Below are 25691 nucleotides of genomic sequence, written 5' to 3' on the forward strand. Positions count from 1 at the left end.
CAGGCTGAATTTTGTGTTTTGTTTTTTTTTTTTTAAACTACTTACTATATGAATCAAATGTTTATCCCCACAATGGTGCCTCATTTTTTACACATACACCATTAATATTTCACTCTGTGATTGTGAAACCACTGAATTAGTGCTTTTCCAGGTTGGCAGAGGAGTTCACTGTATGGAGTCAAAAATTTGATTTGTTAGTTAGAACACAATATCAGATTACTTGACTGAATTGAGAGGATCTCAGACCAGGTGGAGCAGTTACCAGACAGACCACAGGGAATGCATGGTGATTCAATATTTTTGGTGGGTTTTGTTTTTATATTTTTCAAGTAAACATGAAACTTAAATGTTAATGTGCATGAACAAAGTATGTTCTCATTAAATGCCATGCTCATTTTGCTGGTGTGAGCATGTCTAATGCATAGACTGGCAACCCACCCTGTCTACTTTACCATATGATAAAGTTGGTTTATGGTGTGTAATGGTGTTGCTCTATAGAAAAGTTTTAATTACTCTGTATTATATGTGATTTCCTATTATGGGAGATCAGCTCCAAGGCGTAAAGCCTACAGAAGTTTTTCCAAAGAAAGCTAATGTTAAGAGACTGTCTATCTTAAAATAAATTGTACATCTGTCCCAGGAGCATTTTTAACTGGAGGAAACATGGCCAGCCAGTACTGTGTCAAACCTCATTACACAGAACAGGGCTGTAGCTTGTCCAGTAGGTTTTGCAAGTCAGCTCTTCACCGTGGCAGAGTTCAGCAAGGGCAAGATTAAATCCTTTATATGAGTGTGATAGACTGGGCTCACCTTCTTCTGCATTCCTGTTGCTTCTGAACAAACTCCCAGATTCATCGTGCTGGACTCCTTTGTGTCACAGCAAATACTTCTCATCAAAGGGAAATATATACCATTTATTTCACTGATTTTTTTTCCCCCGTTACGCCAGTGGGAGACAAGCATTCAGGCCATGTGGACAATGTACCTTCCAGTGACAGGAAATGGTGATGCACAGATCTGGGCCCTGTCACACAGTCCTAAATGCAGGTAGTACCAGCTGTATGTTCAGCAGATACCCAATAATTACTGCTTTCAGTGCAAGGCACAGCACTATTGAATGTTGCCTTTTCCTTTCATGTACTTTTGTGTTAAACCATTATAAAAACCCCAACAAAACAACTCAATCTGTACAGTTTGACCAGAGTGATAATTAAGCATTAACCACATTTGATATACCTTACCTTTTTAAACTAAGCTCTGTGGGAGGAAGTTTTTCCTTTAACAGACAAATTTTTTTTTGCATCAAGTAAATGTGTTAGAATGCTCAAGTGCTCATTTTGGAAAGGCTGATATACAGTACATAGATATTAATAATCTAGTATTGGCAAAAGGGCATGTAGTTTGGATGTTACCTTGATTTCCTTTCATAGGGGCAGAGATGAATGTAGTTTATTCTACCAAATCAGACTTTTTTTTTTTTTTTTTTTTTTTTTTTTTTTTTTTTTATAAGGATGGTGGCAGGCAATGCCTTTGCTTGCTACTTCCCCTTTTACTCAGAAATTAACTTCTGTGTTAGTGCCTGCTGTGATGCAGCTGTGCTGGACAAAGTACCTGCCGTGAGGTACACGGCTGTGCCAGGCCCTGCAGTGACCATACTGAGCATTCTCCCAAGCTGTTTGAATGTCACCATCAAACTACAGGCCAGCTTTTGCACTGATAAAAACGTGGGGGTCTCAGTTGATGTATTCTAACCAGCAATAAACATTGTTGATAAAGTATATCTGTTCTGCTTTACTGTTCTAAATTTCTTTTCCAGGCTGTTTTGCCTGACTGACCAGCCCAGGGAAATAGGAATGTATAATATCCAAGTATTTTTGTCAAAGGAATGAGGGGTTTGTATTCAAGCACTTAAAATGGGGACAGTATTTGGTGAAATATTTAGCAGTGGGAGAAATTAAATGCTGTAGCCTGATGCATTGTGTCTGTGTGTTTTCAGATATTGTTGCTTACATAGGAAGCTGTGATCAAAACTGCTCTGTCTCAAAGCAAATGAGCAAGTGGTTATGTGGGGCAAAAAGATGGAATGCTCTGGCTTTGTGGGATTTTCTGGATTCTTAATAAACTTGAGGAAGAGAGGAGATTTGGGCTTTGAAGTTAGTTTGTGGTTCTAAATAAGCACATAAACGTTTGACAAGCTGTAGTTGCTCTAAGCAGGATTTTTGGCATTGGACATTTCTCTTACTCGGCTGGAAAACAAAACAAAATTCGGTTGTTAATGAGGCAACATTAGTGCATTCATCTTTGCAGCTCTTTAGAATTAACAAATCAACATGAAGCCCCTTAAAAGTGTAAATTAATCTGCAGGACAGTAAAATGGAGCAGTGTCAGAGCTGTGCATTGCAGCTCTGCCTTTAGGAGATGCAGCTTATTTAACCAAGACATGATGTTACTTTTTTAAGAACCCACAGCCAGACAGCATTAAAACCAGGCTCTCTGCTTTTACTGAAGTGATTTTTTTTTTAATTTTTTTTTCCCCCACATTGCGGAAGCCTCCCCTGACAGTCCGCGGGAGTTCTTGTACCGATGATGTCATCGCTCAGTCTCCCCGCCACTACCAGGGGACACGACTGGGCTCTTGTCATTCACTGGCAACTGCCTTTGCTCACATTTTCTGCTGAAGACAGGCTGCATTTACTCATCTGCAATGCATTTGCTTAGTTTCATTTGCCAGGGTTTTAAATATATTGTGTATGTATGGACATACACATTTAGACATACATATATAGAGAAAATGAAGGCTGCTGTAACTGACAGGGGAACTGAACAGTTTGTTCACCAGGCATGTAACATGTTTGAATTTGGTATCATATTTATAAACATGCTGTATTTTAACTGGGTGATCTCATTGCCTGTGTGGAAGAGAGGTTATTAAGACATTCTGAAGTCTTCATGCCTAGTGAAAAACATGGCCTCAGTAGCTCAAGGAAAAAAATGTGTTTATCACTCATGGAATTGTTGAAGTAGAGCCATTTGTAAAGACGTGAGAGGGAAGTAGATGTAGAAACACTAGACTAAATGGAGTTAGACTAATTTTCACTTAAATGGAATTTTTTAGAAATACATTTTAAACAGAAAAAAAAATCTCTGTGTTGCACTTGGTTGCCTGAAACATCACTAGGTGTGTCTCTGTGTCTGAACAGTGTTTGTAGTAACAGACTTGCTGGTCATGGTAATGGAATATATTTGTGTGGTGTGTAAAAATCCTTATTAAATGAACAACATTAAAAGCAGGGAATGACACAATTAAGTTTCCCCAAGTAATCTTAGCTCAGCCTTGGGCAGGCAACATTTATATTTTTACCCTCAAGGATTCCTTGTCTTCCATAATGGTCATGCTGGGGATTTAAGGGGTGGGTTTTCTGTGCAACACAAAAATTGTCAGTGTACTCTGAGTGATTTCATAGTGAGAAGGGACAAATGGACAAGTCTTAAGTGCATATGCAGTGCCTTAAGAACTGTAAGTAGGAAGTGGAGTTTCCTTCTCTTGTTCATGACCCAGCTTAGATCTGTGTGTATATGGCAAACTTGCAGGGGAAATGCACTCCCCATTTCTTCACTGGTATCACCTTCTCCCACCCAAGGAGTTCCATACCTGAGCTATTTTGCCTTCAGATACTCACAGATGAATGTAGGGAGCTGTTTTCTCTATAGGTAAAACAAACATGAAAATCTGTTAAATAATATATGCCTTTTGCTAACTATATGGCAATGTGAACCACTACAAGTTGAGTTGGCACACTGCAAGTGAAGCAGCAACAAAAAATCATTGTCAAATTCAGATCAGATTTCAGAGATAAAGAGACTTTGGGTTTTGGGTTGTTAAGGAGGGTGGAGAGAGAAGAAAGCTTTTTTTAAAAGGAAAAGTTAATGTTAGTGCCTTTCTGTCTTTTAGGTACATACATCATGACGACTGCCCTGATGCCCCTCCTGGAAAAAGCAGCTGATGCCAGAGTGGTGAGTCTGTGATGCTGTTTAAAAGGGGTGTTTTATTATTTTTACCTTCTGGCTTGTGACAGCAGTTCTCTGACTGTTTTAGCATTGCAGGATTACTTACAATGCTGTAAGGATCTCTAAAATCCTCTTGGATTTTGCTAACAACAACCTCCTCCTCTAAGGCAAAGCTCCTGCCTGCTGCTCTCAACTCTTCACTGGAAATCACAGTAAAACACTTCATTTGGGAACTTACCCTCTTAGATTCTCTAGGGCAAGTTAGCTCCTGCAGCAGAGTGCAAAATATGCACAACAGGAGTATAGGCTTAGAAGAACTTTACAGATCTTGGTGTAAAATAAGACAGCAGGTATACGTTTTTAAAAATTAAATTTCCCAAGTTTTGTATGGCTTCTAATTAGCTTTGGTAAATGCTAAACATACAAACTACAAATAATGCTATTCTGCTATTTTCTTTCTCCCCGTTACTTTTCAAAAGGAAGAAGCACAAAATTCCTGAAATGAATCAACATCACTTTGAATGAAAATCCCTTCTTAAAAACCTTATTTATCTTCCATCTCATCTCCAGGTATGCTCTACTCATGAGCATAAGCATAATGCAAAGAGTATGCAGAGGAATCCTGCTCCGTAGGGACTTCCAGCTATGGCCTGAAGACTACATTGCACGCATGAGGGCATCTGTGGGGAGTTCCTGGTTTTGTTTTTCATTCATTCGTTTTTCATTCATTTCATTACAGATAACTGTCTCTTCTGGGGGCATGCTAGTTCAAAAATTAAATGTATCTGACTTGCAGTCGGGAAATGGGCCATTTGATGGAACTATGGTGTATGCACAGAACAAGGTACAGCCCGTGGGACTGAAAACAAAGCCCAGCCCTTCTTTGCTAGGCAGCTCATACCATCTGCTTTGCAAAAAGCCTGTTGGTCACTGTTGCTTTCCCATTGCATCCAACCCATATGCAGATGCACAGGCAATAATCTTCAGGAGTATGATGGCATGCCCTTAGGAGTGCATACATCTTGCATGGAGGAGAGCATGGCTAGACTTTGATTTGATATGAGAGAAGTCCCAAGGGGGAACACTGTCTTTAGCTGATGAACTCTGTCTTCCTGCTTAGTTCTTGCCCACAGTCTGCAGCAAGTAGACATGCTCAGTAAAAGCAGTGCAGCTGCTTTAAAAGTAAATTTGTAGCCAGGGTATGGATGGCAATGACTGTGGAAGTCTCTGATGAAATTATCCAATAAATCCAGCCAGGATGAGTAAGGGTATATTTCTGCTGCACATAAATGCTCTGGTATTTATGGCACATTTGATATAGTTTATTTCCCTGGGAACTAATTTGGTGGACAAGCTGTTGAACTCAGTGCTAGCATGGCTCTTACTGCTCTATCCTAGAGACAGCAAGTTGTCCTGACAGAACAGTGGGCAAAGACTTACAGAAATATCCATTTCTCCGTGATGCACCCTGGCTGGGCAGACACTCCAGGTAACATCTGCTTCATACTCTTACAATATTGTTTTCTTTTCAGGATTAGTTTAAAAACAAAGAGAAAAGAAACTTCCTAGTATATTTTTCCAACAGGTACAGTAATTTCTTTTCTCCAAACTGGTGCTTGAAGTAGTTTTATGTCCCCTTGGTGGCTCTATTCTGCACAGTGTCTGCTAGCTGTGTATATCTAGAGAATAATAATGGGCTTCCTGAATGTTTCCAGCCCTGCACAAATGCACAGCAGAGACATAGTTCTTCAAGGTAACTTTTAAGTTTCATTTGTAGTGGAACTGTTAAACACACAGATGGAGCTTCTGCCTCTGTAAGTACCAATATGCAGACACTGGGAATTTGTGAGGGCATGTAGGAGAATGCACCACTGTGCAAGCCCTCTGCTCTTCCTCTAATCAATTACTGCTGTTGGGAAGCAGTTTGACCATTCAGCCCTTTGTCTGAGCTGCAGCTGTTCTTCAATGACTGTGCCTGAGCAGGTGGGCCAGCATCAGTCATGCACTATGCATGTTGCCTTCCCCACTGTTTCCAGCCCCCAGTGCCCCAGCTTGGGATGCAGAATAGCAGTTACATCTCTAAGTCTTTTAGAGGGATGCAGTTTCCAAAATTTGCTTCTGACAACAGAAGCATTTATCCTGTCTACTTCATGCTTGAAAATAGCCCATTCCAACTAAATATCCTGGTATTTCTTTTTCTTTAAAATACATTTATTTTTGCACTCCTTTGCAGATTTCAAACTTAATGAACCATAGAGTTATCCTGCCTTAAAGTTCAAAGACTCTACAACCCTCAAAAATAAACACCTACATTGGATGGGCCCACAGTCACCATCTGTTGGACAAAATAAAATGAAACCAGAGTTTAGACAGGAAGTAAGCAATTTTTAAATACAGTGCTGCAACTGGTTTCCTAAAACTGGTGAGAAAAGAAGAGCTAAAAATCCCATTACAATACTGCTTTTTGGAGTTTGTTTGCCCCATGTTTGTCATCTTTACAGTTTAGAATGGAATTGGCAGAGGAACCTCTTACAGATCCTGTTGTCAGTTTTGTCCCTGTAATTTGACCCAAACAGACAAGTGGTGGATCATCTGTGTCTTAGTGCTATTCTCCCACAAGCCGTCCTAGTCCCAGATAGAGAAAAATACTAGTTTTCTTCCATAAGCTCCAGAGTTGCTTTCTCTCCTTCCTACACACAAAATGGCAATTTGAAGGTATTTTGGTTTTAGTTTTTTTTTTTTTTTGTTTGGTTTTTTTGTTTGTTTGTTTGTTTTTGGGGGGGCTTTTTGTGCAAAAAAGCCTTGCATGGCAGGCCACCATTGCATTGTTATCCTTTCCAGCTGTGAGGTCGTCCATGCCCGATTTCTACGAGAGGATGAAGAACTCGCTGCGCACAGAGGCCCAGGGAGCTGACACCGTCCTGTGGCTGGCGGTGTCACCTGAAGCAACAAAGCTGCCCAGCGGCTTGTTCTTCCAAGGTAAGGAGCAGTGTCTCACTGCACAGACTGGAGATCCCCAGCCTGCCAGAGCTTAGGATACCTGTCTGGCCTGGAAGGGGATGAAGGCTGCACCAGGCAGCTTGTGCAAAGGATAAAGCATTCCTCAAAGTTGTTTCAAGTTTAAATGCTCAAGTGAACATTGTGTTAAGTTGTTATATTCCTACTTTTGTCCTCTAAAGTAGCTGATAGAGACTTCAAAGCATTTCTTTAGGGAGGGTTGGGGATTTTTTGTAATGAAAATGGCTGCATGTAGGACTGTGCCGAGGGAAGGTGAATCACAGCAGTCAAACAGCATCTTTTATGAGGCTAGGAAATGAGCATCTTTCTCACAGAGCACTGGGAGTTGGCTCCGCTTTGACAGGTTCTTCTTCCTATTGTTCCATGCTAGCTAAAACTGCCAATTCCCCCTTTCTCTAACACTGGGCAAAGACTTGAGCACAATGGCATTTTTGGCACTGTTAGCTTAGGGAATGGAAAAGTAGGGCAGAGCCTTTATTTTCTCCCAGGCAAATGACAGGCATCTTTGTAGGAGCAGCTGGAAGCAGGGATGCCTCAGTCCAGAAGGAGAAAGCTCAGGGTCATTTCTTACAGAAGCTCAGTGCTTCTGTTGGATGTGGCACTCAAATCCTGATTCACTGAATTTCTAAACTGAGAATGCAGGAAGCTCAGACTTTTCCACATTTGGGTTGACTTTGTCCCTTCTGTCGCACAGTCACATTTTCATGTCAGCATGTGGTGCATGTGGAAACCCCACATCCCAGCTGGTCAGCCTTCTTTGTAGAACCAGGCTTTGCCTTTCTTTTACTGCAGTCACTTTCTTCTGGTCCTAATGCTTCTGCTCAGTTGTTCTTTCTGTTTCTTTTATAATTCCACCAGGCTCTTCCGTTTGGCCTTTTTCTATTCCCAGCTTTGGTAAACAGGGAACATGCCCTGCCTCTTTAGCTAAAGCTACTGACTTTTGAGAGCTTTGGTCCTGGCATGACTGCTCTTAAAGCTTCAAGAGAAGTTCTGAGTCTGTGTCTTCTGCTTATCAAATAGTGGTGAAGTCAGTTATTTCTAGCTCCTACAACCTTTTGGAAGCCACAGCTTAGCACTTTTCAGGCCCTTTCAGTGAAGGGTTTGGGGTGCAGGAGCACTTTGCCACAAACCCCATGCTTCTGATCCTAGGCAGCCATTTTCCAAATCAGTCACAGTTTCCCTCCATTTTCTGCATTCTCTTCTTCTGTTCCCTCTGAGAACAAACCAAAACTAGCTTTTTTTTTTTTTTCCCCGAGAAAATAATAAAGGGAAGTGAACATGACTAGTACTACCAGAATTCTCTGCATCTGCTAAAATATATAAAAAATGCTTAACAGAGACCTGCTTTCCAAAGACTAGAAGCATCTTCTGTGTGATGCTGAACTTGGCTTTCCTATCTAGTTGCCAAACTTTAGCACAGGCTACTACAGGAAGCACTATAGCTAGGTGGAAAGCCACTTATAATTAGTGATGGAGAAGGGAACATTCCTCTCTCTGTCCTCAGTTTTCTATGAGCAGAAGTTATGTGGTGTGTGCAGTCAGGTAAGCATTTGCTCTTAAGAGAGCAAATACCTCTGCTCTCCTGGGGAGCCCAATGGCAGCCTGATAGGCTTTCAGGGAAATCTGCTGCCCAGGGTTGCAACAGCTTGTTCTTTTTGTCTCAGCTGGCTGCTGCAGAAGTTGGGCTTCCTCTGTAGACATAATAGTGCTGCACCAGTGCTCTGACTGTTGTTCCACAGACACCTGACAGCATTGTCATAAGGCTCCCAGGCTCTAGACACCATGTTTTTGGAGGGGAAGATCCCTTAGAGTGGATGGTGGTAACAGCTGTATTTACATAGTGAGTGACAGGCATGAGATTTGCAAAACCAAGCAAAGCATCAAACTGAGCAAACTTGGTTGGATACGTGTCACTTATGGTGACTGGGCAATAAGCCCAAGTTCCTTTGCATTTAGAATTTAACCATTGTTTCTAAGGACGAAAGTAAGCATTTTAAGACTGAAAATAATCCTAACTACAGTCCCAGCTGGGGATTTGTACATTACTAAAACGTTATCCAGGAGGCAAGGAAAAATGTTGTTTCAAGTGCAAAATCATCCTCTGCCTGCAGCAACAAACTCCAGCTATTGCTCTTTGCCTGCAGGTGCTGCACTAGTGACAGGCAAAACCCCACAAGGAAGCCTTCCTTTTCCTAAACTGTCCCTAGCTGCAAATGGGGGCTTGCTGCACACTCCAGGTCATATTGTGCTACAGAAAAATCACTCTAGCTCCAAAATACGAATTAAATTAAATTTTAGTTAAAATTAAATTGGTTTAATTTTTGGTTTAGAAGATAAGTTTAATTAGCATTATTTACAGGTACCTAGAAGGCTAATTTTCCAGGCTTCAAGACCATGAGGTATGTTTGGGCAGTACAGTCTATCAGAAAAACCTCCTTTCTGCTATAAGAGAATTAAATGTACCCATAATTTTTTTTTTCTTCTTTTGTTCCAGACAGGCAACCAGTCCCTACACACTTACCCCTAGCATACACCCACAGTCCACCAGAGGATGAAGAGAAACTAATGGAGATGCTGGAAGAGTTCTCCCAGAAGTTTAAATCTGTTTCTCCAGGAATTTAGTGTCTGCTGGCACAGTGTCACCACAAATCTTCTAATTACACAGCAATCTGCTGTTGAGGGGAAGTGGGATGCCATAGGCCTGTTAAAAATGAAATAGGTTCAGGTGTTCTCATAATGAGGTGGTAGAGTGGCACCTGTGTAATTTTTCTCTGCTGCCAAGTCTCTCCCATTGTGAAAATGCAGTTGCTGCCTCAAGACATGCTAAGGTGTTGTGTTCTTTGGATTGGAAGAAAAATTGAGAGGCATTAAAATAAGCCCTGAGACATTGTAAAGTTACGTAGAATAATTTAAAACACTCAGCACAGAGAAATGCAGAGGAATGTACTATTAGTAGCCTTCGTGAAGGACTTCAGGAAAGTGGGAATGTTTTAAACAACTTTTAATTGCTGTATTTGACAGGTTGGTGGCTTCCTTCTCTGCATAAGGGTGATTGGGCTCAAACATGTAACTAGGAATGCAGAAACTCTCTTGCAGAGCCTGCTTAGTTTAAAGGGGAGGATTCCTCACATCCTTTAGTTTCTATAAATTGGTGCTGGAATGCAGAAGTGATCTGCTTCCTCATGTTTAAACAGCAAGAATTTAGTAACACTGCCAAATGCCTTCCACATTACTTGATGGAGCCAGGGCTAAATGTTATCCCGTTTATGTCAAAATACCATGAAGTAGGAGGTTTCAACACAACACACCCAGACATGTGTGGATCCAGCAGAGAAATGGTTGCATGACTGTAGGCATGAAAAGAAACAACATGCTAAGGTGTACCTTGCATGCTTGCCATTTCTGTGAGAGATTAAAGGGGATTCTTTTATCACTGTGAATGGATTAAGAGGGGAAGGGAACACTGGCAGGGCACAGGTTTTAGAGGAGAATCTGCCTCCTGATGCAAGACTTGTATTTTGTCTGGATCTGTTTACTTCCAGACACAGAAGACAGGATTCATCTTACCTGGTCTGTGGACATTTGAATTACTCACCGAGTTTCTCACTCTAAATCAGTAGAGGGAAGAATGGGCTTTTTCACAGGGATTTACTGGATCTAGTTTAAGAAACACCACCTACAGTGCTGCACCTTTCTAACAGTGCTGAAGACAATCGGCTCAGTCTAAGACATTCTGGTGGGACTCATTTTGTCTTAATTATTTCAGATTTACTGCAAAGCCAAAACTATTACTAACAGAGGTAACACCTCCTGAACTGTGTTTATTAACCAGCTACCTCCAGAACCCATCCAAGTTGCTGCACTGTTTCACATGTGGCTCACACCAGTATGGTAGGACCGAGGATCTAAACACAAATGTAACACAGATGTTCTTGAGCTGTCTGCAGTGACTGGCAGCTAAAAACTGCTGATGGACAGAGGAGAGCTCTGTCTGCTTTACATAATTTAGTTTCCTCCTGGCTGACTTTCTTCATTATTCAAACAACTCTATTAAGTATCAGTTTAAGAAAAAAACTGCTTTTTTTCAGCCTATTGTCAATCTCCTTAGAAATAAAGACTTTACTGACAGAGAGATCCTGAGAAAAATTTTCCCATGATAAGCCGTGCTGAGACAAGTCAGGCTGTCACAGCTCCTCCTGAAGAGGCTGGGTCACCATTCAAGTTATTGCCTCATTTATAAATTTAACTCCTCCTTGCACTACAGTGAAAGAAAACAACAGCAAGGCTTGTACAGAGGTTTATTTCCTGCAAATCTGGTATTAACATTTTCTGTGGTCTCAACTGTTAAATACAGTTACCCAAAACAAGAGCATGGCTGGAAGCATATATAGTAACTACATTTCTTAACTCAATAGCTGCAAGGCTAATAAAAACATTTGCATTATTTAGTATTTACATCAGTTTGCTTCTCAGCTCTGCAGTACAGAAGTTTAATGACTGGTATTTAAATAGTTCATAAAAGTAAAAACTGTGCACTATATTTGTATATATTTAACACATTTTAGTCTACATTCTGCACTAGTGTATTTAAATAGCCTGTATTTTTAATTTTGTGTCATCGCTTAAAAATGAAGCCAAAGTTAAGAAAATTGCTTTAATCAAAGTTAGGTCAGTGTCAAAGAGTAACATGCTATGGTTTAAGAGCACTTGTAATTTAAAAAGAACTAAACCACAGGACCAGCAACTAGAAGCAAAATCCAGAGTGTCACACACTTTGGTATTATGGTCCTGCTGATGCTTTATTTCAGCCCAGTTCCACAAGAGCAAACATGGTATGTGACTGCAAGCCAGCGAGAGGATTTGTCTAATGCAATCCAGAATGACTTGCACCTTCATGTAAGTGAATACATTTACAGACTCACAGATTCTGCTGAGTCAGAAGGGACCCACAAGAATCATGGAGTTCAACTCCTGGCCCTGTACAGGACACCCCAAGAGTCATGCCGTGTGCCTGAGAGCACTGTCCAAACACTTCCTGAACTCAGGCTTGGTGCTGTGACCACTTCCTTGGGGAGCCTGTTCCAGTGCCCAGCCACCGTGTGGGTGAAGAACCTTTTCCTGATACCCAACCTAAACCTCCCTGACACAACCTCAGGCCATTTCTTTGGGCCCTGTCACTGGTCACCCCAGAGAAGAGATCAGTGCCTGCCCCACCTCTTCCACTCACAAGGAAGTTGTAGACTGATTAGGTTTCCCCTCAGTCTCCTCTTCCACTTTTAAAACTTTATGGGCAAAATAAAAATAGCATCCAGTGATAAATGATTGGAAAATGAAGGTGGCACAGGTCCTTGCTAAGCAGTGCCTGCTGGGAGTTTGAAAGCACATCTGGTTCATGGGAATGGAATGACAAGCACAGCAGCTGCTCTTGCCACCCTTTCCAGTCCATGTGCAGCCCAACACACTGACCTCACTCTGAAAGCTTCACATTTTTCTTCATTTTGTGAAGTCACCTAGTTGGGAAGTCTGGGATCAAACTCGGGGATCTTGCACAGAAATGTAGCACCACAGAGCACGTGTGGAGCTGGTAATTTCTCTACATCTTAATGGAAAAGCACAGCCCATCATCAGTGCGGCAAGACTGACTGCAGTGATGCAGGGGCCACTGCAACTTCTTTTTTTTTTTTGGATGAAAATTTTAGGAGGTCAATGTAACAGGTATCAAACAATTTTGTAAATTGCATTTTGTCTTTGTCATTTCTGGGTCATCTTTATTCATTGTTTAATAAAAAAAACAACTAAATCAACCTGCTATTGATTAAAGGTGTAAAAACTTGTTTGTTTGCCTTAGAATGGGAGCACTCCCATACATACCTCACACTTTTGGAGTAAACTGCAAATACCAATTGTTGGCATTTGCAGTAACACACACTCCACACACACTCCAGCTTCTATGGGAACAAGGTGTGAGCAGGGCCACCCCTTCCTGTTAAACAAGACTTGGGTGGGATTTTGAATATGCACTGCCTGGGCTCAAAGGGAGTTCTGCTATTTCCTTCATTACAGCCTGATAAGTCAGTCCTGCAAACCTCAATGTAAACAAATTTACTAGGTGAGGGACAGTCCCAGCCATTTCAATTGTCAGTACAAGAACTAATTTGTAGTTTTGTAATGACAAAGCCTTTCTAAAAGCCCATGGTACTTGAAGCAGTACTAGTTTTCATTGAGCAGTACTGAACTTGGTGAGTGGAGAGTGAATGTGGAGTTACTCTTTCAGGGAACAGCAACTTGATGGAACAGTGGAGGAGGGCAGCTATGAAGCAGTTTAATCTGTAATTCCTTTCTCACCATCCCTGCAAAAATAAAGCACCCCATCTCATGACACTGGATCATACTTATTTAAAACTAGTGCTGGTCAACATCCACCCACAGTCATTTTAGATAGGCAGTTTCCACTCTGGCAGCGCACAGCTTTGCCTCTTCCCTAGCTCAGCTCACAGTATTTCCTGTTTGTCTCAGGCTTCCATCTCTCGTTTTGTTAGGAGAGGTAATTTGGGCAGAGCCGGTGACTGATTACAGGAGATAAGTTTGAAAGGCAACTAAGATGACTCAAGAACTCAAGTATTCCTGCAGTCAACCAAAAAGCACTGATCTAGACAATGAGACAAAGAAGGCTTTGAAAAGGCACCAAATCTGATAGGGAGCAAGTGCAACAAAAACACTTCTGGGACTAAAAGTGATCAAATCCAAGAACTTCAATTTGTGAAGTAGGTCAGTATTTATGTTCCTCTCTCTAGAAGGAGCCATCAAATAAAGAAAAATAATGTATTCCTCTGAAAGAAGTTTGTTCTCTCTCAAAAAAAAAAGCTTTACGAAGGGACACAGTGTCAGCCTGGCCAAAGGTCTTCAGCAGGACAGGTTTCTACCCTGCTGCCAGGAGAAACAACTCAAACTTTTGCTGTACCAGCAGTGCCAGTGTCATTTCACAGATAAAAATATCGTCCAAACAGGGGAAGAGTGGTAAAACTGCACTTGTGCAAACTTCAGGGAGAGAGGTCCCAGGAAGTGCAATTTTCCTTGATGGTTAAAAGTCTTGAGCATCTTCCCTTTAGTTCAGTTCAGAATCCACAATCTACCGGGAGCCTTGGAGTGATGCACAAAATCATGCAATTCCTCTGCTGCCCAGATGCCATTTCCTTTGGGCTGCTCACCCACTGCCAAGCACTCAGGGCATGAAATTGTCCTGGCAAAAGACATGTCCATACAACAGCTGTCAATTTTATGACAATTCACAGAACAGGCAGGTGAATGAGTCCAGTCAAAACTCAATAAACCAAATTCCTCATTACACACATAGAGATGGAAAAGAAATAGCCAAAAGCTGATAGAAATTAATTTAGTGGGGTTAAGATACCACAATTTATTCAGCTACATCAGAGACTACTTATTTACATAATGGAGCAGTACTGGAAAGTGCTACAATGTAGTTGGTAGAAAAGATGTTCAAATTGTTGAGCAGCATTCCTATAAAACACTGACTTGAACAAAAGCCAGCAGGAGCTTTTTTTCATATAAAATCCCTCTAATCAAAAAAAACCAGCAAAGCCCATGAGATATTGGTCAGTATGACAAACTTAACTTACCAAGCAGAGTCAGAAACAAGGCTCAGCCTTTGGAAAGCTAAACCACAGCCAAAACTAGTGCTAATTACAAAGATGTAGCAAGGAGTTTGTGAACTTTTTTATTTGTGAAAATTTCTTACTTACTTGGCCATGGCAACCTCACAGAATTTTCTTGGGACAGGACAAAATAGGGTGTTAGCAATGGGTTTTTCACATCTGAAGGAAGCCCTGACCTGTGATAAAATGTAAGTATAAAGGTGATAAACTCTTTAATAAATTCAGATTATTTCATATTTAAAGAACAAATTACTGGAGAGACTATCTTCATAAGGCCTGACATGACTTCTGTTCCATCTCAGTAGTAATGTATCTCTTCCCCATCCTCTTAATATCAAAGTACTTCTGCATTTAATGCAGTCCTGAAAAAAAACTACTTGAGGTAGATAAATATTGTTTGGCAATTGAACCAAAGAACAAGAAATGTAAGTCAAATCTTCATAGATGGAACAACTCTATGTTCCTTGTGGCTTCTGGATCTGGACCGTGGCTGCTGGCTGACTTACAATACTGGGATGGGGGGATGGTTTGGCTTTATACAGTTCTGATGCATATTCATTTCTATAGTGTAGGTGCTTTTTGTTTTGGTTTGGTTTTTTTAGGTTTTGTTTGTATGCTGATAACATTCTTTCTTGGTATCCCCTCTTTGCACAGACTTTGCCAGGACTGTGCTCCCTTGTTTTTATTTTCGTTTGAGTTCAAAGTCCCTACTTGGCAGCAATTTCAATTGAACTCAAGCTCTTTCTCTGCTGAGCAGTACAATGTGTCCTGCAGCAAACAAAATCTCAGACATGGCCAAAGACTGGTCACAAGGGAAAATCCCCAAACTGGGAAAATGCAGTGAAAAGTCACATGTGATCACACAAAGTTAGTCTCAAATCCCAGGACTTCAGGTTATTGGCAAACTAGGGACATTGTTTGTTTTTTTTTTTTTCTTCTGAGGAGCAAAGATTTTCTGCCAACATTCACAAGACGCAATTTTGAAGAGAAAAATCTCTGTCTTCCTCAATATTACGTAAAAGGTCATCACTGAAGGGATTCAGCACATCAATGCATCCTGAAAAAGGATCAAGTTTGTTGTTACTGTTGCATCTTCTAAGTCCTAATTGAAAACATCCCATGTGCTCAATGTGGTCTCCTGGAAAGAACATGACCTGTAAAACCACACATTGTAGCCCTATTTCCTGTGTGCTACAAAACAGAACTTTGGTTGTTGGTATGCAAATCCTGTTTGGAACAGCGAGGCCAGACATAGGTGATATTTGCTAATTTGTTAGTAACTAATTTGGTAGTAGTTTAGATTTAAGGAAAGATAGTTACGTTTTTCCTTCTCTAAGCAATATAGTAGACAGGCATTAAGTGGACTTTGAATCACAGAATGGCTGAAGTGGGAAAGAACCTTCAAAGGTCATCTGGTCCTGCTCAAGCAGGGTCACCTAGAGGTGGTTGCCCAGGGTCATGTCCAGTTGTGTTTTCTCCAAAGATGGAGAACCCACAAACTACCTGCCTGGCCAGTCTGTGCCCATGCTCAGTCACCCTTTCAGTAAAAATTGTTTCCTGATGTTCAGAGGAAATCTGTGTTTCTGTTTGTGCCCATTGTCTCTGGCCCTGGCACTGGACACCAGTGCATTCTCTTTGCACCCTCCCTTCAGGCATTTATACACACTGATGAGATCCCTCTGAGCCTTCTTTTCTCCAAGATGAACAGTCCCAGCTCTCCCAGATATGCTCCAGTACCTTTCACCATCTCAATGGCCCTTTGCTGGGCTCCATACAGTGGTTTCATTTCTCCCGCTCAGAGGGAACACATCCCTCCCTTTCCCAGTACCAGAGATAGCCATGCCACCCTCTCAGGCAAAGTGCAGTAACCACTACTGAGGTACTAAGAGCCACATGCTGACATTCAGGTGATGGCCTCAAGTTCAGGAGGACAGAGCAGGGAGGTCACCTGAGCTTGGCTGAAAAAAACAGCTGCAGACAAGGGTGCTCACAGCTGAGCACACCAATGTCACTGTCCAGGATTATCCTCTGTCAGACTGGCTGACTTGTAGCCCTATCATTGCTCTGTTTCAACATCTAACCATGACGTTAAGTCTTCTGGTAGATGGGAGGACCATCAATGCTACATTGCAAGCAGATGCCCACATTCTTTTCCCTTCACTTAAATATTTTCAACTTAAAAAGTCTGATGCTCAGATTGCCCCACCTGGGACACAAGTGACTCTACCAAGCTGCTCAGGCACTGTGTATGTGACCTGCCCCATCACCTGCCTAAGCCCTACAGACACTGCTCATTTTAAAACTGTGAATAGCAGGCAAATGCTCTGGAGAACAATTCCCACAAGGAAGCACCAGTGAAGAGAGAAATGAAAATCACCTTCTCTGATGCGTAGAGCAGAGAGAGGCTAGCAATGTTTGTGTGCCCCTTGTCACAGCATGAGGCATCACTAAAAGGTACTGCCCTTCAGCAGACCCAGGGAAAGGGGGCTTGGCTTCATTTAAGAGTGTGTGTAGGTATGTGATACTGCATAGTTTACACCTGTATCAAAACACACCCTCCTCCCATCCTCCAATAGTGAAATTCGTAAAAATAGTTCAGATTTGTTATTCAGCAAGCAAAATGGAAAAAAAGGATCAGGCAACTGAGATCCCTTTTCATATGCATCTAGCAGACAGAAGAAACTGAGATTGCTACTCTAGCACAGCAGAAGAGGAAGGCAGGCATTTTAACACTTGCAGTGTCAAATCTTTCTTCATTTGGAAAGTAAAAGAATTATTGAATTAGGTACATCTGTTTTTCCCTTCATAATCTCTACATTACAGCTTTTGAGGGCATTGCAAAGGGACAAATTTTCCTTTCCCTCTCATCTTCACTTGCAGCTTATACAGTTTTCTAAGCCCAGAGCAGTTTGTCCTGAGACTGCAAGATAAGGAGATGTTTAGCTTAAATCCAGATAATCCTGCAGGTCATTCAGTGAGAGAGAAAAGCCAAGAAAATTCTACAAAACAGTTTTGCATACCCTGTATCCACACATAAGCAACACTGAAACCATGACTCCTTGGAAGACAAGGGGTGTATGGCCACGAGTTTATTGCAGAACAGTCCAAACAAGTCATTCTCAAATGTAGTCTCCTTTGGAATCAGTTCTTCACCTTTGTTTGCACATTACATGTTCAGGAGTAGGTTCTGACCCAGGGGCAGATTCTCAGCTTGCCGACTCCATCACTCCATCAGTGTGAGCACAATTCATGCTGGAGTCCCAGCCTTGGTGCCACTGCTGTCTCCTCAGGAACCGAGCACTAAACAGCAATTTAAATGCACTTCGGTGCGCCCGTGCCTCTGTCACCATGAGATGCACTCCCTGCAAAGCACAAATCAGGTCTCTGGCCAAAAGGCCCTGAGCCCAAGGGAACATGGAACACCACAGTCCAGCAAAGCTTTGTACATATTCTCCAGGTGGAAAGAAATATGGCAGGCCACTTGCTCATCTTGCATAGCTTTGACAGCCAGGAACGTTTCAGTCATCAGAAAACATGCACAAGGTGTAATGAAAAGCATTCCAAGAGGAAACAAGCATGTACTTTCCAGGAGAGAAAGTGGAAGACTGAGAAAACAACTTTCAAGTTGGAAAAATAATAGTACTGTGTGAATTATATTTGAAAATATGCTTTAAAATATGCTGTCTAGAGGGGAACTAACAACAGGCTGTACAACCAGGAAACCCAAGGTGGCGTTATTTCAGAGAACATGACTGCAAAATACTTCATCATACGTTACAAAATGTTCAAAAAGAGAATTTTCCCTGAAAATACACAGCAGTCCTGTGATGTGCACACAGAAATCTACTCACCCTTTACTACAGCAGTAGTATAGCACTGGACTAGAATTAATGCTATGGATGGAGGTAACCATTTTTTTTTCCCTCAAAAGTGAATTGCTGCTGGGCAAAGGAGAAGCTTTATTTTCTTTCAGCATTCTCTCTCAAGAGAGAACACAAAGCTTCTCCAGGTAGCAATGTGCTCTGTAGTGGCAAATGTCATGGTCTCCCCACTACAGAGGGAAGAAGGGAAGTCCAAAACAGGGCAAGACTGAGCACCACCAATCTGCTGTGTCACAGTAGCTACAACCACAAGGCCTGCTGAAACAGGAGATGCAGGAAAGCTTTTGCGGAGCAAATTCTCTACACCACTTTCTTTGAAGTGTGTGAGTAATACCGTGCTAAAAAGTAACATGGATTAATGGAATGGAGAGTTGGCTCTTCAGAGAAGGTCACTTTGGAAAAAAGGGCTTTTTTAGTTTATTCACCTTGACAATGTCATTCTAAAAAGGTAATTTTGGTCAATCCAGGTTTTTGAATACTGTTTATTTTTAAGAGAAACTGTAAAGTATGACAACAGGACAATGAGCATCATTCAGCAATATCACTTCTGGATCCATAGAGAAAATTAATAAAAACATCAGCATTTAAAAAAATAAATATGACTAACCATATGGAAAACAGGAAGAACAAAATTCATCTTCAACAACACAGACAGGTATAAATGCTGAAATGTTGCTGTGCAAGGTAGAGGTAGAGGTAGAGATAAACCAGACTTTTCAGATCTAGACCAGTTTTAGATCTGCCCCCCTCCATGCACACACTCCCAAAAGTTCCTGTTGTCAATAATTTTATTTGAATCAGACTGTCAGCGTCATCAAACTCAAACAAGTCTGTGTGCTCCTTAGAATGCTCTGAGCTGGAAAACTATTTCAGTTTTCTGTAGAAATCTGTTGCTCAGTAACCTGACCCCTGGTTCTGTGACTTGTGCAGCAAAGGAAGAGGCAGGCAGATTATGCAGACCAATGAATGCTCTCTGGATGATGCCCACTAGGACAAGTAGATGGTACAGCCCTTTTAGGAATTGCAACAGTCCATCAGCTCCTCGGTGATGCACTCAGAGACCATGCCTGGATTTCCTCCTCTGGAAAGAGCACGGTCAGCAGAAGTATCCCAAACCAACAGGTACTGGCTGCAGGGAGAGCCAATTGCCTTACACAGTCTGTTGACACCAAAAACTCACAGAGGAAGACACAAGCCAAGAACCTTCTGTACAAAGCAGCATCCTGACATACTGAAATATAAAAACTAAAAATTGCACTGCACACAGATTTTTCCAAACAAACTCAAGACAACCGAAGTCAGCTCGTACAAACTGTTAGTTAAAAAAATACCTTCTTGTATATTTTGAGAAGAAGTGGAAAGAGTCTTCGTGCAAACGTTCAGCCTGGATCAAGCAGAGGACATAAAGTTGTTGTAAACACATTATTTCCTTTCTCATCTGCCATATGTGCCCAGTGTTATCTATCTTCTGCAGTATAATTAGGGTTAGGAAATCAGTTTCTTCTGTAAATATCACCTTTCAAGTTCCACTGATGTAACATCAAGACACTACTGGTGTCATATCCCACAACTGTTAAATACAATAAAATAAAACAACATAATGAATAATGGTAAAAGACAATAAAATGCAGTAAAAATAGAACCTTTAAATAATTTGCATCCTTTTTCTTTAATTAAAAGGGGCAACATGGTTAGAGGTGGATGCAACAAGTCTGAAGTAATTTGATTTAATTGTCCAGCACTTATGTCAGAGTGGTCAGGCCGATGGAATGACATTCTGTATGTCACCAGCTTTCACCTGTATGAGCCAGGTTCATAGCTGGCCTTAAAAGAAACCAAAAAAACTCCCACTACATTATTAACATGATCAGAACAGTCATAACACATTGTGAGGGTTTTGCTTTTTTAAATTACTTGAACTGTTATAACTTAGTTACTATTTAGCTATTTCTTTATCTACCCACACTGAGATGTGGCATGTTGAAAAACAGTTGGTCTTCCTCAAGGGAAAGCTACAGTGAGCACTTGTCCCAGCCCCTTCAGGATATAACTTCACAAACCAAGACCTCCTTGGTCCTTACTGGGCAGAAATCCTAATTCCAATCCCAAGTCTCTGGGTGGAAGAAGGCAGGTATGCAGCCACATGGGAGAGGGAAAGGAAATGAAGTACAGGAGCTAGAGCACATTCCTTGCTCCTACCTTAATAACCTTGTCTGTCCCCGAGGTCAGCAGCCATCCCCTGGTGGCATCGAAGTGTACATGAACAATGTTGTGCTTACTGTCATGGAAAGTAGCTGTAGGTGCCCGCCTGAAGAAAGAAATTCAAAAATCAGCAAGGACTGTAACTGCAGGATTTCCCCCCAAAATGTTCTCTATTGAGGAAAAAAGTATTTGACTGCTGCTGTAAGCCATTAATTCAGCAACCACTCTATAAAACAGCACTTTGAGACCTTTCTGGCATGAAAGGGACTGGGGTGAGGGGCCCTCTATCCCTCCTGGCTTCATCTCCTCCTTATCCTGCTGAGAAAGCCCAAGGACCACCGTGCCAGGCTGCTCCCTCCTGGAGCCTTGCACCCACCCAGGCCCTTGCAGGTGCAGGATTTTTCCCCCGTTGGAGTGCAAGCCAGCTCAGTGTCCACACTTACTCCTCATCTGTTATGGACTCGTGGCAGCTGTCGCAGACCCTCACTTCGAACTCGAACCCCATCAGCGGGATGGAGGAGCGCTTGGAGCTGCATTTCCCGCACACGGCTTTCCCGCACTTCCTGCAGTGATGCTGCAGGAGACAACAGGCAGAAAGACATCTCAGGCCACAAACCCAGACCAGGTCACTGCTCAGCTCCACTGGCTCTTCCATCTCACTCCAGGAAGACACGACACAGCTCAGCTCTGCCCCAGACACCTAATTTCTCAAGTTCCATGAGCACTTGCAGCACTTCTACACCCCTTTAGTAAAAATCTGCAATCTGCAGCCCTCTCCTGCTAGGCAGGAAAACACAGCATGTTTCAAGCAGACCAGTAAGCCTTTCCCAGTACAGCCTGAGCAGGTACAGATGTTTATCCAATCTCATTGAAAACAGCTTTGGTTCCAGCACAGTCTCCAAAAATCAGCTGTAAATTTCTTTCTGTAACTTATTTGACTAACAATGAGCAATGTTCCCCATGGCTAAAGTCATGGAAGGCCCCAGATATACTCAGCCCAAGGCCTATTACATGCATTTGCTATTGGGATTGTTTGGAAAAAAACCAGTGTGTTCCTTTCAACCACAAAATCAAGCCACAGAGGGGAACCCACTGTCCCAAAATGAAAAAATGCATTTTTGTTGCATTTGAACAAAATGCCAATTCTCAAAGCTTTAGGAGGAAAAAGGTTACTAGAATCCATTATGAGAGAAAAGCCTAAAGGCACCATGTTAACACACCAAAAGGCACATACAAACCTGCCTGAGGCCTATTTTCTTACTGTCCCACATTTGCTTGAAGTTCCAGAAGAAAGGCTGGTCACATTTTTGACAGGAGTCACTATCCAGCCACTCCGGGGTCTGCAACACACACATATAAACACGAAAGTGGAAATGAGCATCAAGTCGAAAAATTTCCAATGGAGCCTAGAAGCAGGACAAAAAAGATGTGTTGTGGTGTGGCAATATGGCCAGCTGAGCTTGATTTAATATCTCCATTTTCACAAGATGCCATTTTGACTGCTATCGATGATGACAAGATCATATTTGTTCCCTGGGATGTCTTTTTTGGCTTAGCTTTGAAGGACATGGGAGAAACAGTTCTCATCCAAATCATAAAGAAGAGTTTGATAATAAGACCACAGAAACAACTCAATTCTATATAAAAATATTTTGTTCTGTCCCATCTGGACAATATTTACCATCTGCTATTGCCTCTGGTGGGAGCTGGGGTCAATTTCCAATAGCCAAGCAAATGATCTGAAGGGAAAGGGAAGTTATGGGAAATGCTGGTGTTGTTGGGGGTTTTTGTATTCTTTCTTTCTTTACCAGCTTAAGAGGTGCTGTCAGAGGTGCCTGTGCTACAAATCACACACAGAGATGAGAAACATGTGATTCACCTGAAACAGCCTAAGACCCAAACCAAACCCAAGCTCTTTTCCCTCATCAACCCATGAGGTTAAATAGACACTAAATATTGTTTAATACTTTGTGAGGAAGTGCTATTAGCAAACTGAAGTTGTCTTATCAGAGCCACTGGTTTCTCACATGCTGCAAATTAAAATGGCAAGAAACACAGCTGAGATTAAGAACTAAAAACAATAGAAAAGCCAGGCAAAGCTAAGTTAAGGACGGATAGAGACCCTCTGCTCCCAGGATAGCTTTGACTCTCAGCAATAAAGCATTCACCTGTTTCATATTCTTCTGCCAGTTATTCTGAAGGCAGTTCATTCTGCTGGGGAAAAGCCTTGTATTTTCTACCCACAACAGTCTTTCTTTTCAATGCCTACCGATTTACATCTCTATGTATGACTTTCCATCTCCTGGGCATTTGAACACTACAGATGAAGATAACGTTTTGTTTGTGACAAGTAACCACTTCATATTCAAACAGAAAGACAGCTTATAGCATCTTTCAAACATCTTCTTACAGCTTTTTAAAAAAATGAGTTGAAAATAAAGAATCAAGGGCTGAAATGGCTTAAGTGACTCTAACACTATCTCAGTAATGTCGGAAAAGCTGATAGTAACAAAATGAGTACTGAGCACATATCACATGGAGAAAATCCTTAAATAAGGGCAAAGATACAAAAGCCAAAATCCAAAAGAAAGCGATCTAGGACCCAAAACCAAGGTTTGATATTAAAATCTCAAAGATTCATGTTTTGAGGGCGGTTTAGCACCAAGAACACCCTGTTGTGCTGCTGATAACAAGAACAAGCCCACATAGCCATAGTCTGGGAAAGCTGTGCACCATTAGCACCTGCTGCTTGGCCTTTATATAGCTAATAATATTCCTCCTCTATATTTTAAACCAGCCTTCTCACAGCATTCCTGCCTATTTGGTGACAAGCCAATCTTAACCCTTACTGTAGCCTTTTGAAGGCAGCAAATAAACACAGGTTTTCATTTCTGGATGTTTGAATTGCAACAAAAGGGAAACATCTGTTGGGAAGGAGGAAACTGCTCTGCTTTCCTTTCAATTTAGGAGCTGATGACATACTTGGCCCTTGGATTAGCAATTAAAGAGAGTCAACTGGAATGCCAATTCACATTAAAAAGGAAGCTCAGTTTCTGCCTATGCCTACTTCAGTATTTATTTAAAATCAAGTTTTCCACTTAGCATTTTTTCTTCCTCAAGGGAGACACACTCAATCCATGCAGGCCACAGCTCCTGAGAACCAGCAAAGCTGGTGAAAGCCTATGCTGCCAAAAGCCTTCCTCTGACCTACCCCCTGCAGGAAGAGGGCACAGGTTTGCTGTGACTCATGGCACCAGGATTTGCCAAGCTCCTGAGCAGGGCTGGAGCAGCTCCTGCTGCCTGACTCAGCCAGCACAGAGCTTGCTCCCCCCTCTCTGAGTCAGGACTCAGAAATTGCCAAGTGGGGGCCGTTCCCACAGTGCCAAAGACCTGGGGAGTGTTTTTGTATCCGCTCACATTTGTTGGCCGTGAAGCACAAAAGCAATTAGGAATGTGTGGGTGAAGTCTTACTGTCTGGATCAGCAAAGCCATTATTTACCCCACTTCTATGTGGTTACATCAAGACCAAGTAGCAGGTGAGATTGAAGCCTTATGTTCTCTTATCAAGGAAGAAAAATGCTGGGTTGCGTTTCTCCAGAGATGACCAAGAGACTTCTTGTTTTACTCTTTTAAAACCAAAATGAATCAATCAGTCCATCCATTTACCTCTGAACTGATATTTCTCATGATGTGCTGAAAATTACAGCAGAGCATCTCAATATCCTCCTTACAGAATATCTTTCAGAACAGTAATGTAATGTGCAAGAGCCATTTAGCAGCCTATTTAATACAAATTTCTGCCAGCCGATTTCCCCTGTACCATATTATCAAAGGCACAACATAATTGCTGTATAACAACTGGAGTATGGCCAGAGATGTTTTTGAAGCTTGGAATGATCTTGTTTAGGTTGAAAGCTGCATATTTTAGAAAGGCCCCTTCTTCCCAGGACTGCTTCAGACCAAACTGAGAAGAACTAAGCATCTACCTCTTGCCTCTCAACATCCATGTTCCAGACGACGATTCCCCCGTCTGCACCACAGGAGATGAGCTGCCGAGTGTGGTGAGCATAGGAGAGAGACTGAACTTTATCACTGAGAAAGAAACAAGACAGTTAGCAATCAACCACCTATGGCTACTGCACAAGTGAGCACAGAATATCAATAAAGCAGTACAAACCATTTGTTTGCCCATATGTTTCCCTCCACCACTCATTGCACATGGCATCCATCAGATGCAAATCAGTCTTTGCTGTCAGACTGGGACCAGACTGAGTGTGTTGCTCATCTGGGCAGCATCCACAAAAGCAAAGACCTCTTCTGGTAACTCTCTTTACTGTTCCTGGGATAGGAGGTCCCAGCTGCACTGGGAAGCCTCAGCAGGGTTGCAGCTTCTGAAGGCATATCTGGATGCATAAACACAGCCCCGGTAAGATACCTTCTTGGCTGAATGTCAGTAACAACTTTGTTTTGTAGATCTCTGCAACATCTAGAAATGAACCACTGAAAAACTACTGAAGATTTTCTTTTGACACTAAGAAGCATAGGAATTTGAAAAATAATGTAGGAATGACACTGAATTGTTCCTAAGCCTTCTCACAATAAGGTGGAAAATTTAGGTGCTTCTGTTTCTTCTTTTAATGTAAAAACAACATGGGAGGAACAATTCAGCTTAAGCTCCCAAAGATGGGCTCAGTCCTTCATAAAAAAACAGAAATTCAGGCCTCATATCAGGCTGTTTACAACCTGGGAAATAAAGACTGTGCAACACTGTTATGGAAAAAACAAGGTTGTGAAGACACGAGAACTGAACATACTGGAACTGAATGAGAACTGGAAATCATCCACAAGATTTGGTTTCCTTTGCTACCACCACTGGTCTTGTCTGCCAAAAGGACTTGCATGCTAA

At 41.8% G+C, this 25691-nt stretch overlaps 2 protein-coding genes across 4 annotated transcripts in view; one reads left to right on the forward strand and one right to left on the reverse strand.

The window, feature by feature from the left end:
• DHRS12 (dehydrogenase/reductase 12) overlaps positions 1–12860 on the forward strand; it is a 28906-nt gene extending 16046 nt beyond the window's left edge. For 2 of the 3 annotated variants that reach the window (XM_053936108.1, XM_053936110.1), the window contains 5 exons: positions 3953–4014; positions 4748–4852; positions 5407–5497; positions 6850–6987; positions 9521–12860. In XM_053936108.1, the coding sequence (XP_053792083.1) occupies positions 3953–4014; positions 4748–4852; positions 5407–5497; positions 6850–6987; positions 9521–9648 (524 nt within the window). In that variant the 3' untranslated portion in view covers positions 9649–12860. The remainder of the gene's footprint in view (positions 1–3952; positions 4015–4747; positions 4853–5406; positions 5498–6849; positions 6988–9520) is intronic. The other variant, XM_053936109.1, reaches the window with a different exon arrangement.
• A 4916-nt stretch (positions 12861–17776) lies between these two features.
• The window catches only part of WDFY2 (WD repeat and FYVE domain containing 2), a 60520-nt gene continuing 52605 nt past the window's right edge, over positions 17777–25691 (reverse strand). Inside the window, exons 8-12 of the mRNA XM_053936338.1 lie at positions 24772–24877; positions 22024–22125; positions 21229–21359; positions 20783–20891; positions 17777–20153 (exon numbers count right to left, since the gene is read on the reverse strand). Coding sequence (XP_053792313.1) covers positions 20124–20153; positions 20783–20891; positions 21229–21359; positions 22024–22125; positions 24772–24877 — 478 coding nt within the window. The 3' untranslated portion in view covers positions 17777–20123. The remainder of the gene's footprint in view (positions 20154–20782; positions 20892–21228; positions 21360–22023; positions 22126–24771; positions 24878–25691) is intronic.

This window comes from Vidua chalybeata, chromosome 2 (assembly GCF_026979565.1).
Source record: "Vidua chalybeata isolate OUT-0048 chromosome 2, bVidCha1 merged haplotype, whole genome shotgun sequence".
NCBI lineage: Eukaryota > Metazoa > Chordata > Aves > Passeriformes > Viduidae > Vidua > Vidua chalybeata.